The sequence below is a fragment of the Protopterus annectens genome, chromosome 16.part0 (assembly GCF_019279795.1).
Source record: "Protopterus annectens isolate FY-2018-M chromosome 16.part0, PAN1.0, whole genome shotgun sequence".
Classification (NCBI taxonomy): Eukaryota; Metazoa; Chordata; order Ceratodontiformes; family Protopteridae; genus Protopterus; species Protopterus annectens.
In genome coordinates this window covers 337,753,201-337,773,629 of record NC_056750.1, presented here as the reverse complement: position 1 = coordinate 337,773,629, position 20,429 = coordinate 337,753,201, and the positions used below count along the sequence as shown (strand labels likewise).

Sequence of the window (20,429 nt, the reverse complement as noted above, 5' to 3'; positions counted from 1 at the left end):
CTTTCACTTTGAATTATATTTTATTTTACACAGACATTTTTCCAATTAACTCTTTTAACTGTGTATTTGTAATTTAGCTTGTTCTGCATACACCCACAGCTTTTGATAAGGTTAGATTATGTCATATACTATAGACTATTCTCTTATTCCATCACTACAAGCGCAGGGGGGGGACCACTACATACCAAGGATACTTCTTATCTGCCTACATGATGTGGCAGCCACAGCTGGCCATTGTGGGGAGTGCTGATCTGCACATCTCAGTACTTAACTGTGATTCAGAGACATGCTAATTAGTCAACAATGAAGCCTTTCCTCATTGCAGCAAACATGCCTCTGAACCACAAAATAAACATTGTGCGAGTAGGGCCTTTTTTTAGCCCTAGCCATACTGTGAATCTCTGGGATTGACTTTACATGTGAAGTGAAATCGTATTCATATATGGAAGATACCAGTGTGCCACACAATGTAGCTATCAGTGGAAGGAATATAAACTTGAACATTTTTTGGTAGTTTTACAGTTTGGAACCTTCACATCAACAGTTCTGTACATTAAGTAGTATGGAATAAAACCTTCACATAAACTGCAAAGTGGTAAAAAGGGTTTAATTAAAAAGAAACGTTCTATACTTTAACATTGTTTCTCAATTGTTTGTCAGGCATTCTTAGCGAGAACATTTAAATAAACAGTGTTAACAAAAACTAGGGTAAAGTTGCTTTAACCATGCTTTTAACATGAATCTCACCTGGTTTTAGTTGCTAGCACAAAACAGCTTTCACATTTTTCTAATGTAAAAATATAGCTGTTTTTTTTTTCTTAACGTTATAACATAACTGATAAACAGGATAAAACTGATACGGTACTGAACACCAGAATTATTTTAAAGGGCACATGTAACATCTTAGGTAATACATATTTTATTAATAAAAAAGTTTGATACTAGCATTTTGAAACAAATCCTGCATTATAGTTTTACTTGTAACATGAATTAGATGCAGATGGAGTGCCATGATGAGAAACAGTAACAAGCAAAGCAGCATAAAACACCCATAACAGACAGTTCTACTATAATTAATAAAAATAAACTAGAGAGAAATAAAATCATCACAGTTGTGGATACTTCCAGTGTTAGTAGCTGTTGTATTTAATGAAAAATTTAACTTTGTCTTATTTCAGCATAATCAGAATAACAATAAATAATGTCGTAAAAGGATTAGTTGTCTTTATTATATAAATATTTGATTATATACTTGAACAGTGTTTCCATGGCCTTGTCCAGTACTGTGCGCAAAGTCAGCATGATGGATTTAGCTAAGTAGTTCTAAGTAGGTAACAGGAACTTTGCCCTTCTGATTTCCTTTCTCGGCAATCAGCCAATCTGGATCCATTCCTGGCAAGCTGTACACTGTAATCAGCTGTTGAGAGTGACAAATTAGTGAGAAGTCATTGTAAAATAATGGAAAAATTATTGCTGAATTAGTACAAAAACATAAATAATTGTTGGGAGTTACCTTTTTTTTTATAACTCATTAGTTATAAGAACTCTTGCTACATGCTGTTAGGAATCATGGGAATGAAACATACGTTATGAAGCACACACCCTAAGTAATGGGCAACAAGAAACAAAATCACTACTTAAGGTATGATGGGCATACCTGTCCAGACTCAAACCATGCACTGCATCACATTTGTTTGGAGACGGCGAGGTTGATCCTCACCATAACCTGGACACAATGAAGCAGAATTGATCAAGACCATGAGGTCAAAAGAGTCAAATTCGGAACTGCAAGGACTAAGGTCAGCAGGAGAATAAGCCACAAAAGTTACTGTCCATGCAATTTCAAATACCATAGTGCCTTGCATCCTGTTTAGGTAGACTGTATAGAAAACAATGTGGGTTCACTGTTACTAGTCAACATAATACTTGATTACACACTCATTAATTTTGACTAGTCAACTCCTGTTTAGTGGTCCATGGCTGAGGCTACAAATATGTAGGTTACAGATATTTTCCCCTTCCACCAGGGTTCAGCAATCTAGGAATTTAACATATTTAGCATTGTGGGGTTTTGGAAGTAAAGTGTGGGTGTGCCCCCCTTGCAAAAACACTTTTTTTACTTTGTTCATAGGTAGGTACTAGGCTGTCTGCCCTGGGGCCTATACAAGCCCAGCCAAAACGGTACCCTGGCTTTTGCCACCCAAGAAAATTATTTTCCTGTGCCACTGTCCAGCAGAGCCACAGAGGTGATCCCCGGGGTGAATTTCCTATCCAATCATCAAGATTTTTCTTGAAGAGTGCTAATGAGGGGCTTTGTTTGATATAGATAGGTAGTTTATTCCAGAGTATGGGAAGTCTCTGGGACAGGAATCTATCCCTCCAGCATGTTCTGTTTATTGTGGTGACAAGGTTTAGGTCCCTACAGCGTGTAGCTCGGAGGGATTGGGATTTCTTTAAGTGGAGCATGTCCAACAGCTCTGGGTTTGACATAGCTTTGTATGTTAGGCAGAGATCACTTCTGAGTAGGCGATATGCGACGGAGTAAAGCTGGAGTTTTTTCAGATGGTCTGCGTAGGGCATCTGTTTGAGGCCAGTAATCCTCTTTGTGAGGTATTTGTGCGACCTTTCCAATTGTTGTAGATGTCTTAAGAGGTACATACCAAAAGGGGCGTTGTACTCTATAATGGGTCTAATGAGTGATGAGTAGAGGGGAACAATGACCTTTTTTTCTGGATGAGAAACCTTTTGTGATGAGGTGTGCCATGTAGAAGGATTTCCTGACTATTGTGGCGATGTGATTATCAAAGGAGAGACTACTGTCCACCTGTGTCCCAAGGTCTCATCACACTTTCGGTGTTAAGTATACTACCGCCTATGTGGTATTTCATGGGTACAGAGTTTTTACCAAATGGAATGACAATGCACTTTTTGGCATTGAGCTTCAGGCCATGGCTTTGACACCAGGCATCTGTCTCAGTGAGGCCCATTTGTAGGATGTCCACATCGTTAGGAGTTTCGATTATGGCTCCTAGTTTGCAGTCATCTGCAAACTTCGTTAGCCAAAGACCTTGTGTATTAGCCTGTACTTCAGAGAAGTAGATACCAAACAGGAGAGGACCCAGGACTGAACCCTGTGGTACTCCACTTGTCACTGGTCTGAAGTCGGATTTGGAGTCTGCTACTTTCACAGTGTGGGTTCTGTCAGTCAGCCAGTTGGCAACCCATCTTGTGACACAGGGATTTATACCTAGTTTAGTGAGTTTATCTATAATTCCAGATTGGGAGATGGTGTTGAAAGCCTTGGCAAGATCTAGATAGGCTGTGTGAACCACCTTACCCTTGTCTACGGCTTTGGTGACTGCTTCAAAGAAGTCTATCTGTTTTCTGGTAAAACACTTTTTTAGTGTTTCACTTTCTGTTGAGTAGTGTAGTAAACTAACTGCAATCCAGGAAGTGGTAAATGACAGTGGTGTCACTGATTAATACCAATGGATCAAATCAAAGGATCCATTTCAACTGCAATCTTACAAGCACAGGACTGCAATTTCTGTCCTCAAATTTACCCTTGATCTTCCTAGAATGATCATACTCATACGTATGAAGATGTCCAAACGGAGAGATGATAAAATTAGCAAAAGGAGAGACGTATTACTGGAATTTAATTCATCCTGAAGTCTCAGTGAGTACCTGCATGAGATGGACCCTGTTTTTCACAAAATCCCACCAAGACGATGCTGATATAGAGACTGTATTTTATATAGCATATATGGACAGGAGTAGGTTAAAAAATAAAGAAGATGGCTGGGTGTGCAAGTCCTACGATAAAAAAGTGCCCAGTCCTGGAAAAAATGAGTGTAAAATCCTCAAGACATGGAAATATTCCTACAATTGGGCTAGGTCAGACACAGGGGGAGGATGGCTCCCCTACTGTAGAAGGAAGTAGCAGTCCACAAAAATCAAAAACTGATAGGCCAAAAGACAGCCATACAAACGATAAGTGGACTAATGATGATAAGGAAGAAATTAAGTATTGTTACTATTATGCAAGAAGCCCAGAATTTCCAGATGAAAGCTATATGATAAGATTAAGAGAGAAATAAGAGGAAAGAAAAATACTTCCACAAGAAAAACTGTCAAAACCTTCAAATAAAAATGTGTATTCATTAATGCAACAGATCCTTGAAAAACAGTATATAGACCAAGAAACCTTGTGCTGTCTGGAAAAAGAAGTGACTGGGGAAATGTGAAATTTTAAAGAACAAAATTTTGAGATGTTTGAATAGTATAAAAAAGAAATATGGACAGGGGAAAGAAAGAGAGATCTGATATGGTGCAATATTTATGCAAAGGAGAAAGCCAAATTAATCAACACAAAAAGCAGCCCCAAAGATATTTGAAGAGAAATATAGACAAAGGCATCCAAATATGAAAAAATTCACAATAAAAAAAAAATAAGATCACAAAGAGTGAATGTAGAACAGAAGATTAGTCAAGTAGAAGTTAAAAAAATAGAAGCTGAAGTTATGGAATATTTGCGAAATGAAGCTATTTGTGAAATGAAGCAATGTAGAAAGTAACACAGGTCATATCACAGCATGATGGAACAACTAGTCCCCAAAGTAAGGAGAAACAAGAGGAGGAGACATCTGAAGAAGAAACATAGACATGGGAAAAAGAGATAGATTTACTATGGAGAAATACTTATGCAAAGGAGAAAGCAAACTTGATCAATGCAAAAAGAGCAGCACCAAAGATACCTGAAGAGAAACACAGGCAAAGACATCTGGATGTGGAAAATCTTACAATACAAAAAATAAGAACACAAAAAGAAAAAGGAGAAAAGAAGATTAGTAATAAAGTTAAAGAAACAGAAACTGAAGTTATGGAGTACTTGCAAAGTAAAGCATTTAGTGTAGAAAATTTAACTCAGACAACACAACAGGATAGAGCAATGGATCCCCAAATTAAGGAAAAAAAAAGTGGAGCAGGAAGCATCTAATCAGTTGACATAGAAAGACACTTTGGAGCCTTCCACAGAAAACCAGTACAAAGGTTCAACTGGAGCTATACAGCAAGGGAAAGAACAGGAAACTGTGGCAACTCTGATGCAGTCAATGCTGTGGAGTGATAGGCCAGTGAGTTCCCATATGAAAGAGCAATGGATGACAAAGGGTGAAACTGAACAGAAAATGGGATAGGAAGAAACTCTGGAACTTTCTATGGAATGCCCTCAGGAAATGGCATACAAAGACTGTGCCCTCAGTTTCGAAGAAAATGATCTAAGAGAAGAGTTACTTGATTTAATAGAGATGAATAGACATGTTAAGATCAATGAAAGAAATAGACTGCAGAAGGTCAATTGTTGGTGTCTTTCGGCTTTTCCTGGTTAGGGGTCGCCACAGCGGAACTCCGGTCCGCTAATGATTGGCAGTAGATTTTTACGTAGCGAGTTGCCAGCTCTGACCCACAACCTTCAAAGAAGGTACGCCCATTCACGCACGTCTCCACACAGAAGACGCTCTAGCTGAGAATCGAACCGAACAGCGTCTTACTGTGAGGCGACAATGCTACCGCAGCACCACCACCGCAGTCTAGACTGCAGAAGGTCAATAAAACCCAAAATGTTAGAAGTTTGATAAAGCAAATGAACACAGTAATTAAGACTGTTCATAGAGATTCATACGATATAACAGAAGTAAACAGGATACATTAATATGCAGCCAAATTAATAAAAGATAAAGTCCTACCACAAGAACATAGGGTAGTAAGGGAAAGGGCAGGGAGAAATCAAATACCATCACTGAAGTATCGAATAGAGAAAACTATAAAGCAATTAAGATCAGAAGTGTCACCATTCGAAGAGTATAGAAGAGGGAACAGAGCAGCAAAAATACTCAGAGATACACGTAATAAAAGCAATGTGCAGCATTGTAACAGATCAGGATTTATCATGCACTACAGCAAATAAACTAACAATATCAGCACAGGCAGAAAAACTCAGAAGATACACAGATAAATATAAAGGAAAAGTACAAAATAAGCAATTTATTGATGACCCAAAAAAGTTTTATAGAGAACTGGGAAACAAGGTAAAAGGAACTGAAAGACCACCAAAAAAAGAAGAAATTTACACATTTTGGAGTAGTATTTATGACGATCCTGTGGAACATAACATAGATGCTAACTGGATTGAAGAAGTAAAAGAAATTATAAGAAGTCCAAATGTACAGGATATGAAATGGGATGAAGTAATGGCCAGAGAGATTGAAACAAAGTTAAGAAAAGCCTTTAACTGGAAAACCCCAGGTGCAGTACCTATCTTTGCATGAAGATTTAGCCACGAGTAAGAACTATTTATATGCACACCCAGAAAAGACACCTGCCTGGCTAACAACAGGAAAAGTAATGCTCCTACTTAAGAGTGAACCTGTAAGCTACCCTAAAAATTATAGACCAATAACTTGCCTTCCAACGACGTATAAACTATACACTAGAACTGATGCTGACAGAGTTTATAGTCATTCAGAAGAAAACTTAATTATGGCAATAGAACAAAAGGACAATAAAAGAAAATCATATGGAACAAAGGATCATTCGTTGTTAAATAAAGTCACAGTGGAGACTGTAAAAAGGGGAAGAAAAGTACAGTTTTGTACCTACCATAAATGTAGATGTTCGAAGATCCACATTGCTGCAGTCCTTACATATGGGTAGTCCGCTGTCCTCGGTCGGCCCGAATACCAAAGTATTAGGCTGACGTCGGTCAAGGCGCTTAAAACTGACATCAGGACGTCAGGGTACAAAAGCGCATGACCAACGTCATTTCCTCAGTATTTTCTTGCCCCAGATGTCAGAAGGCCCTAACAAGACAGGTCAAAGCCAAAAACCAGCAAAACCCAACCAACCACCCGTGCACTAACCATATTTACAATATGTACAACACAAACCACACCACCACCTTCAACAACAGAGGGGAAGGAGGGAGGGTAAATTGGACTGCAGCAATGTGGATCTTCGAACATCTACATTTATGGTAGGTACAAAACTGTACTATGTTCTTCATCTCACATTGCTGCAGTCCTTACATATGGGTAGAATCCCAAAGCAGAGGTAAGGGAGGATGGCGAAACTATAAAGCATTAGGAGCTGCCAACATGCCTTGTAAAATTGCAGTTGCAAATCCAGCCCTAGATTTAGAGTAAAGTGGAAGGTGGTAATGCTTAGAGAAAGTATGCACTGAACTCCAAGTAGCTGCTTCCAAAATATCTTTAGTAGCCACCCCTTAAAAAGCTGTAGAAGTGGCAGTAGCCCTAGTGGAATGAGGCCTAATCCCAGCTGGAATCTCCTTACCATGATGGGAATAACAGAAAGCAATACAAAACCAATCCACTTAGAAATAGTTTGTTTTGAAACAGGTTTGCCCTGAGAACCCAAAGCAAAAGAAACAAACAACTGCTGAGACTGCCTGAACCCTTTAGTTCTGCTCAAATAATATCGCAACTGTCTGTGAATATCCAAAGTGTGCAAAATCTTTTCCCCTTTATTTTGGGGGTTTGCATAAAAAGTAGGCAAATGAATAGTTTGGTTTAAAGCCACACTAGAAACCACTTTAGGCATAAAAGAAGGGTTAGTACGCAAAGACACCCTATCCTTGTGGAAAATTAAGAAAGGCTCAACTGCCATAAGGGCCTGTAATTTAGAAACCCTTCTCGCAGAGGTAATGGCCAACAAAAAAGCAGTCTTCCAAGATAAATATTTCAACTCTGCCGATGCTGCAGGCTCAAAAGGTTGTAGAGTGAGTTTCTCCAACACAAAATTGAGATCCCAAGCAGGAGTAGGAGCTCTCGTGGGGTCTTATATTCTTTGCCCCTCTAAGGAATTGCTTAAACAAAGGCTGAGAAAATAATGGTGGGTCACAGTCATAGTGAGCAGAGATTGCTGCAGCATGAACCTTTATAGAGGAGAAGGACAAACCTTTGTCCAATAACTCAGTAAGGTATTGAAGCGCCACACTTAAATTAGGTTTAGAAACATCAAAGTCCTTTGCTGTACTCCAAAATAAAAATCTCCTCCATTTATCTGCGTAAACTTTCCTTGTACTAGGCCTTCTGGCCTCCAAAATAACATTCAAAACTTGTTGTGGAAGCTGAGACCCTCCAGGGTTTAAACCAGAATATGCCAGGCTGTCAGATGTAGAGAATGAAGTTTGACATTGAGTAAATGACCGTTCTCCTGAGACAGCAGGTGAGGAATCAAGGCAAAGGCCATGGAGGCTCCTGTACCAGACTTCTCAGTAATGGGTACCAGTGCTGTCGAGGCCAATCTGGAGCTATTAAAATCATGTTTGGCTTGTCCTGTCTGACCTTCAGCAGTACCTTTGAGAGGAGAGGCAGAGGTGGAAAGGCATACACGTGAAGATTGCTCCAATTGAATGAGAGAGCATCCACTTTCCAAGCTGAGGATGAAACCTTTTGTGCAAAACTTTGGCAGCTGGTAATTTAGTGGAGAAGCGAACAGATCTATGTCTGGAGTTCCCCATAACACTGTCAACCTCTGGAATACATGAGGATCCAATTTCCACTCGTGGGGATCCATAATTTGTCTGCTCAACACATCTGCTAAGGAGTTCTGTGCTCCTGGCAGAAACCTTGCCTGAAGATTTAGCTGTAAACTGAGAGCAGTCTCCCACAAAATCATTGCTTGTCTGCATAGAGGATAAGAATGTTCCCCTTGCTTGTTGATGTACCACATGACAGTTGTGTTGTCTGTTTGAATCAACACCTGCCCTGGAAGAAGTAAATCCTTGAAAGCTATCAATGCAAATTGGACTGCTAACATCTCCTTCAAGTTGATATGTAGATGTTGAAGTCTGGCAGGCCACGTGTCTTGTATCCATTTTCCATTTAGATGAGCTCCCCAAGCTTTGTCTGAGGCATCTGTCGTTAAAATCTGACTCGCCTCTGGCCGGGTCACAGAGAGTCCCTTGTTTAGGTGACATTCCTGAGCCCACCACAAAAATTCCTTTTGAATGCAAGGTATTATTTGAATGACAGTGTCCAAATCTTGGCAGTGCTGTGTCCATACATTCTTGAGATACCATTGTAGCTTCCTCATATGCAGTTTGGCATTGGGAAGTACCAGAATACAAGATGCCATGAACCCCAAGGCTTGAAGGACTGTCCTTGCAGTCAGCCTGGACTGATGAGACAACTGGTGGAAGTAAAGAGAAAGATTCTTTTGTTTGTCCGGGGTCAACAAGGCCATCTGGGATGCTGTATTCAGTCTCACACCCAGAAAGCACATGTCCTGAGAGGGTACTAGACTGGACTTTATTTCGTTCACAGAATACCCCAGGCATCTTAACACTGCCATCACATACTGTAAATGATGAAGAAGCTCGTCCTTTTCTTGGGCCAGTATCAGGCAATCGTCCAAATAAGGATAGATCTGTATTCCTCTTAGCCTGAAGAAAGCTACCACTGGAGCCAGAACCTTGGTGAACACTCTGGGCGCAGTAGATAAGCCAAAGGGCAATGCAGAGAACTGATAATGTGAAGTCCCAGCCCGAGACGCAGATACTTCCTGCAACTGGGCCTGATAGGAACATGAAGGTAAGCCTCTTTGAGATCCAGAGTCACCATCCAGTGATCTTTGCCCAGCAGAGGTAAAAGCTGTTGTAACGTTAACATTTTGAACTTGGGAATGTCCAGATATGTGTTGAGGATGGATAAATCCAAAATTGGTCTCCACGTGTAACATTCTTTGGTACTAGAAACAGGCGAGAATAAAATCCTAGGCCCACTTCTGGCAGAGGAACCGTTTGTATGGCCCCTATTTGAAGTAGTAGAGAAATTTGTTTGCGAGCCTCTAGTCTTTGCTGAGGAGGAACGTCCGGCATGCCTTTGAAAGGAGGCAAGGTATGGAAATAAAACTTGTAACCCTGGTGTATGATATCCAATACCCATTTGTCTTGGGTAATCAACATCCAATTTTCCTTGAAGAGTGCTAACCTTCCTCCCAAAGGTGCTGCCAGGCAAGAAGGATCTGGCAGCTGAAAAGTAGGTCATTGGGCCTGTTTACGAAAGGACTGGCCCCTGCCCTCACCGAAGATTGTGCAGGTGAACTCCCTGTTCTAGGCCTGAAAGAACTCTGAGCTCTGCCCCTACCACGTCTAGATCTACCCCTAGACTGAGAATCATAAGAAGGATACGTCCACCCCTTAGCAGGCCAATTCCTACTAAACTTCGGAGGCTGAACTTGCAAAAAATCCTTAACAGCCTGCATAGACTTAGCCTTGTCTTCCATTTTCTTAAAGACTGATTCCACAGGTGAACCAAACAACACATCAGACTGCAAAGGAGCATCCAAAATCCTTGTCTTAACATGGTCAGATAAATTCTGATCCTTTAACCAGGCATGCCTGCGAAGAACTGAGCCAGTGGCAGCCACCCTAGACGAGGCCTGCACAGCATCAAAACCACACTGTAATGAATGCTTACCCACTTGTTCAGAGACATGCACCAAATCTTGCAACTCTTTACACTCAATGCCTTCCGCCAGAGCATCCACCTTAGACTTCAATTGAGAAAGAAGAAAGTTTTGATATTTCAACATATGAAACTGGCAATTCAAAGCCCTCATAGCTAAGGTAGAAGATGTATAGACCTTCTTTCCCCATCTATCCAAAGCTCTGGCTTCTTTATCTAGAGGAACCGGATTTTTACAACAGAGGCCTTGACACCCTTAGGTCCCTGACTAATAGTTTCTGGTTCGCCCTAGGACTCTTATAAAGATATTTATGAGCCTCAGGCACCCTGTAATACCTATCCGGTTTAACAGGAGCAGGAGGCAGAGAATCAGGATTAAGTGAAGCCTCTGCAAACACATCTTCCACAACATCCAGAACAGGGGGTATAGCCAAGGGCCTATGCTGGGGTAACAGCAAAAACTCCCTAAGCCTTTTCCTAGAATCAGAGAAGTCCTGACCTTCCCACTTAAAATGTTCCCTCATAGAATGAAGTGTCTCTGAAAAAGAAAAATCCTCTGGAGGAGAAGCAGAAGGAGTGGAATCATCTGCATCAGAATCAGAATAAGGAGAATACTCCTGCAAGTCTTCAGCTGAAGACTCTAAAATATCCAAAGCCTGCTCAAAACTTCCCAACTCTGGCTCCACCCTAGGCCTCTTATCAGGAGGGGGCATAGAACCTCTAATCAGAGTAATTAAATCTTCTGCCATTTTAAGCATGTGCTTCTTAGGCACAGACCCTGCTGAACTAGGAGTGACACCAACAGAAGCTGAAACTGGCCTGCCTCTGGGAGAAGCCTTGGAAACAGACAGAGAAGGCCTAACCACCCTAGGAAGGGAGGGGAGTACAGTAACTTGGGAAGCCCCTTCAGCCTGACCTGCCTCCTGAGAGACCACCTCCTGCAAAATCAAAGTCTCCCCCTGAGACTCCAGAGAAGTCTCCGTCGGTTCCACTGAAGCCTCTAAAGAACCGGCGTCCGGAACGGACGACTCATCTTGCCTGGGTTTAACTGTTTTGTCTTTGCGCTTCTTGAGAAGCGGCGCCGGAGAATCCGACGGCATATTATAATTGCACCGCTTCCCAAAGACCAGCCTAGCACAATCCAACCTTCGCTTAATAGTGCGTTTATTGAACCTAGCACAAAAGCGACACCCAACAACGTCGTGCTCAGGCCCCAAACAAGGAATACACAAAGAATGATAATCCCTATGCGGTATCTGTTTCCCACAAGAAATACAGTTATTCACTTTTTCTGACATCCGGTAAAACACTGAGGCAAGAAAAAACCCAAATAATCCCCAACGGGGTACTTAGCCAACTTGGATTCGGTCTGAAACTCTGAATTCGAAAAATTTCAGAACGCCGAACAGCACTTGCAACGCTGCTTCTGCATCGGACCATGCGGCAAAAAAGACTGAGGAAATGACGTCGGTCATGCGCTTTTGTACCCTGACGTCCTGATGTCAGTTTTAAGCGCCTTGACCGACGTCAGCCTAATACTTTGGTATTCGGCCCGACCGAGGACAGCGGACTACCCATATGTAAGGACTGCAGCAATGTGAGATGAAGAACATCTATGAATGGCATGGATAGACTACAAAAAGCATTTGACAGTATCCTGCATTCATATATAAAAACAGTGCTTAAAAATGTGTAAGATACATCCTACACTGATAAACTACATCACAGCAACCATGAAACAGTGGCAAACCACTCTGCAGTTAAGCCATGATAAAGGACAAATTATTATTCCTGGGATAAAAATCCAAAGGGGGATATTCCAGGGTGACACTCTGTCACTGCTGCTCTTTTGCCTTGTCCTTAACCCATTAAGCTGTCTACTTAACAGATTAGATCATGGCTATAATTTCGCTTCTAGAAAAAAAGTGTAAAGACTTGTCATTTTCTCTTTACTGATGATTTAAAACTGTACACCTCATCAGATGAGGAACTGAAAGCACAACTGCAAGTAGTCAAAACTTTTTCAGATGATGTAAGAATGTCATTTAGTCTTGATAAATGTGCAAAAGCAACCTTTAAAGCAGGAAAGCTGTAGCATCAAGAAAACATCGGTTTGGGACAATAATGTGATATAAAAGAACTTGAGCAAGAGGGTGTGTTAAATATTTGGAAACTGATGAAGGATCAACAATAAAACATGAACAAATGTGGAAAAAAACCTCAGTAAGGAATATAGAAGGCTTAAATTAATCATGAAAACAGAGTTGCCATCTAGGAACTAAGTTCAAGCTATAAATCAATTTGCTATTCTTGTCCTAACTTGCAGTTTTGGAGTGACTGACTAGCCCAAAAGTGTTGGATAGATTACAGGAAAACAAGGATGCTTCATGCTTATCAAATGATTTATAAAAATCATTGCATACCAAGATTATATATTCCCTGTTCCGAAGGACATATGGGCCTCCTTGAAATTGATTACATGTATAGATCTGCAATCATGGGACTGCATACACAGCTGCTGCCCTCCCAAGACCCAGACATAGTGAAAGTTTTGAAACATGAGGAGAATAAATTTAAGATGCCTTCCCTTCTTATTCTAGCAGAAGCATATCGGAGTCAAGAGGGAATGGAAATCAAACCAGAAATAGTTAAAAATCAGGCAGCAACTGAATGTGCCAAAAAATAAAAGAAAAAATATAGGGTAAAGGATTGTATGAGTAGGTAAGAAATGTGGAAAATGCCTAAATATAGTTGCAAGTATAAAAAACTCCCGGAACAACCTCATGTTGATCAGGATAGAATGCAGGAATGGTTAAGAACAGGCAAATTCAAACCAAAAGATGAACCGTTAATACTGGTGGCCCAAGATAGTGGACTACATACACTTTGGTTTACAAAGTCCATTGAACATGTGGGAGAAACATACAAATGTAGGTTTTGTAACAGAACCGGAAACAGTTGCACACCTTGTTGCTGGTCGTGACATACTAATGGTAGGACTGTATACTGAAAGGCATGATAATCTGGTAAGACTGTTGCACTGGGGATTGTGCAAACATTATAATACTGAAGTAGCTGAAAAACACTAGAAACATGAGCCACAAAGCATCAGAAAATGATGAAGTCTACATCACATGGGATCACCCATTACCAGCAGTTCAAAAGATAGATGCAAGAAAACCAGATATAGTGGTCCATGAAAAGAAGACAAAAATAGCATTTATCACTGAAATCGCTACACACAGTGACTACAGTGTCTTGTGTACAGAGAGACACAAAGTCATAAAATATCAGGATTTGCAGGCAGAAATGAGAGCAATGTGGAAGAAAGATACCTAGACAGTTCCAACAGTAGTTGTAGCAATGGGTCTTATAAAAAAAGAATCTACAACTGTATTTAGGTAAGTTATCGATACATGTAACTCCATACAAATTGCAGGACGAGTCATTAATGGGCACACTGTGGGTGCTGCGAAGATCACTTCTGGCTGACATCAAAGATTGAAACAATACTAAATTTCACGATCTTTAATCATACTTTGACTTAGGAATGGGGTTCATTCCCATCACAGCATTAGAAACCCAAAGGATTTGGAGAAATTAAAAAGCATAAAGCTGTTTTTACATAAATTTTAACTCATTTAATTACGTCTGTGATTATGTAAGGTAGTGCCAGATGTGCCAGGGGGCTGGGGAAGGGTAGTGCATGTGTAACATATGCAGCAAAGCTAGGTGGAGTTGTGTAAAGAATTATATGTCATTTGAATATCAAACTGATTTGTACAGATGCTTGTGTTAAAAATGTATTTGTTAAGTTGCTTGTGTTAAAAATGTATTAGTGGGTCCTGCTGGACAGAAAAGAAATGTGCATGTATGAAATGTATATATTTTAACAGAGAATACTGGAAAGGAAGGGGGTTCAGCTCAGCCCAGTTAACATTACAAAAACAGCCTGAAATTGAATGAGTTGTTTTAGGCCATAAAGATTTTATCTCACAGGTCTGAATGCAGCCAGAGAAGCAATGTCTGTGAAAAGCCTGGGCTGGGATCCTGCTCTATTGTCCTTAGTGGTTAACGAATTGCTACCCTGAGGTGCCAGTGAATGGCTTATTAGTTTCTGCAGGAAATGTGGAAGTGTTGGAATTGTTTTACAGTTTTCAGATGCTGTAATAAACCTTAGCTAAAGTTGTGTGTGTGTGGTGACACAACAGTGCCAGATCCTGGCTCAGTTTCTAGTGAGAGAGTAGTGTAGGAACCACAGACTCAGGTGACCAGATGTGATGTAATTCTGTAGCCAGCACTGAAACTGTACTTGATTACTAGTGAGAGGCATGAGGGGTGCACTCTGTTTTTGAACCTGACATGACACACTTCCGTATTCATTTTGCCTTGCATTAGTAACTAACTAGGGAAAGTACAGTTATGTACACTTACCATAAATATAGATGTTCGAGTGTATTCACTGTTGCAGTCATCACATTTGGGTTATCCCTGCCAAAGTAGCCCTTGGCCGGCCTGAATACCAGAGGCTTAGCAGTTCTGCATCGGTTGCTGTTGCTTCAGGACTGACGTCAGGTCGTCAGTGGTATAAAGTAAGGCAGCCAACGCCATTACAACAGTTTTTCTTGCCCTGTCAGGAGCCCCCAAGTGGGAGCCAGGATATGGTGGAAGAGCCCCACCAGTAGAAAGTAAATACCAAAAGTTCCTTGTAAGGAGAGAGAAGAAAAGGGATGGAGGGAGGGAAACCATGACTGCAACAGTGAATACACGCAAACATCTACATTTATGGTAAGTGTAAACAACTGTACTATGTTCTTCATGTTTCACTGCTGCAGTCATCACATTTGGGTTGATTCCCAAAGCTGAGGAGAAGGGTGGAGGCAAGTAAGAAGACTAGGGGCTGGCGAGGATGCTCTGCAAGACTGCAGTGGCAAAACCTGCCCTGGATTTGGAGAAGATAGGCAGGTGGTAATGCTTGGTGAAGGTGTGGACAGATGTCCATGTGGCAGCCTCCAGAATGTCGCTGGTGGGGAGTCCTCTGAGAAAAGCTGCAGAGGTGGAGGCTGCTCTGGTAGAGTGAGTCCTGACCCCCTTAGGGGAAGGTTTCCCATGTTGCTTGTAACAGAAATAGATGCAGTGTGCTATCCATTTGGAAATGGTTTGTTTGGACATGGCTTTGCCCTATGCCCCTGCAGCAAAGCTGACTAGCAATCTTTCTGAATGATTTAGTCCTGTCTAGGTAGAATATGAGCTGTATGTGTACATCTAGAGAGTGCAGGATCCTTTCCCCCTTGTTTTGTGGGTTAGGGAAAAAAGTGGACAAATGAATGGATTGGTTGAGAGCCACACTGGACACCACTTTGGGCATGAAGGATGCGTTAGTCCTGAGGGATACCCTGTCAGCAAGGAAGATGATGAAGGGCTCCACAGCCATGAGTGCTTGTAGCTCGGATACTCTTCCGGCTGAAGTGATGGCCAGTAGCAAGGCTGTCTTCCAGGAGAGAAACTTTAACTCTGCTGAGGATACTGGTTCAAGGGGGGCAGGGTGAGCTTTTCCAACACAAAGTTTAAGTCCCAAGCTGGTGTAGGTGCTCTTCTGGGTGGCCTCAGGTTGTTAGCCCCTCATAAGAACTGTTTGATGAGAGGGTGTGAGAAAAGAGGGTGCTCAGTGTTGAAATGAGCAGAGACATGAATTTTAATAAAGGAAAAGGAGAGACCACTGTGAAGCAGGTCAGCTAAGGATGAGAGGTAGGAAGGGCTGTGCCGTATCGGCTCCCTTAGCCCGAATCCAGGTGCAGAACCTTTTCAATTTGTCAGCATAAGACTTTCTAGTGCTAGGGCGTCTAGCCTCACGTATAACATCTACAACCTGTTTATTGAGATTGGTATCTTGATCAGGCTGCCAAACTGAGGGTCTGCAATTGGAGATGCATGAATTCTCCTTCCCTCTGGGCCAGGAGGGTTGGGGTCTGAGGGAGATGCCATAGTGGCGGTGGGGACAGGCTGCGCAGCAATGGGTACCAGTGCTGGCGAGGCCAGTCTGGAGCAATCAGAATTGTCTTTGGTTTTTCCTAACTTATTTTGAGCAGTACCCTGGTAATGAAAGGTAGAGGGGGAAATGCATAGACTGAGAGGGTAAACAAGGGGAATGATAGGGCATCCACTTTCCAGGCCCTTTGATGAGGCTCTCTGGTGCGGAACCTGCTGAGCTAATGGAGTGGGAAGCAAAGAGATCGACCTTCGGAGTGCCCCATTTCTGAGTTATTAGGGTGAAGGTTGTTTGGTCTAGCTGCCACTCACGTGGGTCCAGAAGATTTCTGCTTAAATGGTCTGCCAGAGAGTTTAGTGAGCCTGGCAGGAATTATGCTAACAGGTGTAGTTGCATGGCTGAGGCTGTGTGCCAAAGGGTCATGGTGAGTCTGCATAGAGGGTAGGAGTAAGTCCCTCCCTACTTGTTGATATACCACATCACAGTGCTGTTGTCTATTTTGATCAGGAGAGCACCTGGGTAGATAAGGGGCCTGAAAGCTGTCAGTCCGTGCTGGACAGCTAACATCTCTTTTTGGTTGATGTGTAGATTTATTTGCTGTGGGCTCCAGCTCCACTGGCCCTGTATGCACCTGCCATCCAGGTGTGCACCCTAGGCATAGTCTGATGCATCTGTGGTGAAGGTCTGGGCGCCAGAGGATGGCGAGAAAGGTAGTCCCTTGTTGTGGGAGCATGCTGGTGCCCACCAAAGAAAATCTGTCCTTAGGCAAGATATCACTGGTATAAGAATTTCCAGATCTTGAGAGTGTTGACACCAAAGGCTTTTTAGGTACCATTGAAGTTTCCTCATCTGCAGTCTGGCATATGGAATGAGAAGGATGCAAGATGCCATGAATCCCAGAGCTTGCAGGATTTCCCTTGCGGATAACTGGGTTCTGGTGGCCAGATGAGAGAAGTAGGCTGTCAGGTAAGTTTTCTTTTCTGCTGTAAGGAATGCCATCTGGGATGCTGTGTCCAGGCTTGCTCCCAGGAATGTAATCCTTTGAGCGGGCACTAGTTTGGATTTATTTTCATTGTTAGTGTACCCCAGGGAGGATAGTAGGGACTTTACAAAGGCCAGGTGCTTGAGCAGCTGTTCCTGTCTGCCTGAATCAGGCAGTCATGTAAGTATGGGTAAATTTGTATATTTCTTTGTCTGCAAAAAGCAATGGTGGGAGCCAGACATTTGGTGAAAACTCTGGGAGCAGGTGATAAGCCAAAGGGAAGCACAGAGAACTGAATGTGCAGAGATCCTGCCCTGAAACATAGATATTTCCTGCATGATTCCCTGATTGGGTTATGGAGGTAGGCCTCTTTCAGGTCTAGGGTGGCTAGTGAAGCATTCTTATAGAGCAGAGGTAGTTGCTGGAGTGTGAGCATTTTGAATTTTGGTATCACCAGGAAACTGTTTAGAATGGATAGCTAGAGGATGGGGTGTCAGGTGCCCTCTTTTCTGGGTACCAGAAAAAGTCTGGAGTATTTATTCTGCAGAAACGTGCTCTATTGCCCTCATAGAGAGCAGGGAAAGGAGTTGATTTTTCACCTCTGCCCACTGGTTTGGAGGAAGATCTGGGAACCCTTTTGTGGTTGGGAGAGTGTGGAAAGAAAATCTGTATCCCTGGGACACTATGTTGAGGACCCAGGGTTTGTTGGTAATGGTGGCCCAGGTGCTTGTGTGGAAGGAGAGTTTTTCTCCCAGGGGCAAGTGCAGGTGGGCAAAGGGAGGGGGTGATAGTGGAGAGCCATTGTGAGTTCTTACCATGAGGGGGTGGCTTTGCACTCCCTGGTTTAGAAGTGGAAGTACTCTATTACTTTGATCTCTGCATTCTCTGTGGCAGCTGTCTGGGGGGGTCTGCTTCCCCAGGGTCTGGGCTGAACTGACTTGAAGGGGGCAGGAAAGGACCAGTGCTTAGAGGGCAATGCCTACTGAACCTGGGTGGCTGGACCTGTAGGAAATCCTCAACTGTCTGCATAGATTTAGATTTTTCTTTCATCTTTTTAAGACCTCCTCTGCCTTGGTGCCAAATAAATTGTCTTTGTACAAGGGTGCAGCCAATAATTTAGATTTGACATGGTCTGGCAAGGGCTGTTCCTTAAGCCAAGCATGCCTTCTAAGGATAGAACCGGTGACTGCTGCCCTGGAAGAAGCTTCTAGGGCATCAAAACCACAGTGTACAGTGTGCTTAGTTACTTGCCTTGCAGAGTGCATTAACTCTTGTAACTCTCTATTTTCTGCACAACCAGGAAAGGATGAATTTTTTTGCTTGAGGAGTTCCATGGTATGTTGCTGAAATTTTAGCATATGAAACTGACAGTTTAGTGCTCTGATAGCAAGAGTAGCTGAGTTGTATACTTTTTTACCCCGTCTGTCTAGTGCTCGGGAATCCTTATCTGAGGGGGGGGTGGGATTCTTAGCAGAAGTTGCTTTAATTCCTTTAGGCCCTTGAGAAATAACCTCAGGGTTAGCAGTAGGATTTTTGAAAAGAAATTTGTGTGAGTCAGGGACTCTGTAGTACCTGTCAGGTTTTCTGGGAGGAGGAGGGATGGTGTCAGGAGTCAAACTAGATTCCAAGAAAACATCATTAACAACATTTAGGACAGGAGGAATGGCCAGGGGTCTGTGCTGTGGAAGATCTAAGAATTCTCTGTGTCTCTTTTTAGACTGAGGGTAGTCCTGACATTCCCACTGGAAATGCTCTCAAAGTATGAAGGGTTTCCCCAAAGGAAAAATCCTTGGGTGGAGAAGGTGAAGGAATGAATTCCTCTGCATCAGAAACCTCATAAGCAGAGAGGTGCTGCATGTCTTCATATTCAGATGCATCAGAGTCATCAGACTCCTGTTCAGACAAAACTACTGGGGACAGATCTCTTTTTCTTTTGGAAGGGGTAGCTTGGCTTCCCCTGATCAGCTTTATAGGGTCTTCCGCCATTTTAAGCATTTGAGACTGAGGCAAGGAAGCACGTGCCTGAGCTTGGGTCGTCTGTTTCTTGGGCGTGGTTCGTATCCTGGGCCTTAGAAACTCGGTAGTTTTCGAAAGAATGGTAGACATGAAAAATGTCATCGGTTTGTGTCTAGAATCAGTAGTGTGAAGTACTTCCTCAGAAGCCGGTGACTGCTCAGTGGCTCCGGACCCATCCAAGGTAGAGACAACTGCAGGTTCCTTAGTCGAAGAAGAGTTTTGCGGCATACCAGACTCGGAAAGGGTCTCAGTAGTGGTGTGCGAATCCACAGAAGTGGGCATCAGGGGCTCCGAAAGTGCCTCACTGAGGACCAGAGAACTGACGACTAGCTTAACGGAAGTGTTGTCGGTAGGATTGGACCTGTGTGGTTTGCCTCTGTCTTTATTCTTACTTTTTTTGGAAGATCTGCTGTCGGATGGCTTACCGAAGCCATATTGGAATTCGAGGACTGAGAGCGAAAATATCTAGCTACAACAAGGGCCCAATGATGTATAGTTCTGGCATTGAACAAAGCACAAAAGCGACAGTGAGGGACGTCATTGGTCTGGGCCTAAGCAAGTGACGCAGTAAGAATGAAAGTCTCTGCGTGGTATTTGCTTTCCACAGGCGAGACAATTGTTAACTTTTTCTGACATTGGTTACAGCAAGAAAAAAGGATCCTCAATGGGGTACTTAACTTTAGAAGACTTAAGCTTCAGTTCAGATGATGAAACTCAGGTAGCGGCCGACTGGCACTCGTGCGAACTGCTTCTGCTTTGGGTTCCTCGGCAAGAAAGACTGATGTAATGGCGTCGGCTGCCTTACTTTATATAACTGACGACCTGACGTCAGTCTTGAAGCGCCAGCAGCCAACACAGAAATAATAAGCCTCTGGTATTCGGGCTGGCCAATGGTCCCTGGCAGGGATAACCCAAATGTGATGACTGCAACATTGAAACATGAAGAACATCAGTA

General features: G+C 42.5%; 1 protein-coding gene across 10 annotated transcripts in view; it reads right to left on the bottom strand.

The window, feature by feature from the left end:
* Positions 1-593: 593 nt before the first annotated feature.
* The window catches only part of SH3GLB2 (SH3 domain containing GRB2 like, endophilin B2), a 1,772,316-nt gene continuing 1,752,480 nt past the window's right edge, over positions 594-20,429 (bottom strand). For 7 of the 10 annotated variants that reach the window (XM_044057951.1, XM_044057953.1, XM_044057954.1 and 4 more), the window contains one exon: positions 594-1,417. In XM_044057951.1, coding sequence (XP_043913886.1) covers positions 1,310-1,417 — 108 coding nt within the window. In that variant the 3' untranslated portion in view covers positions 594-1,309. The remainder of the gene's footprint in view (positions 1,418-20,429) is intronic. The other 3 variants (XM_044057956.1, XR_006363017.1, XM_044057957.1) reach the window with 3 other exon arrangements.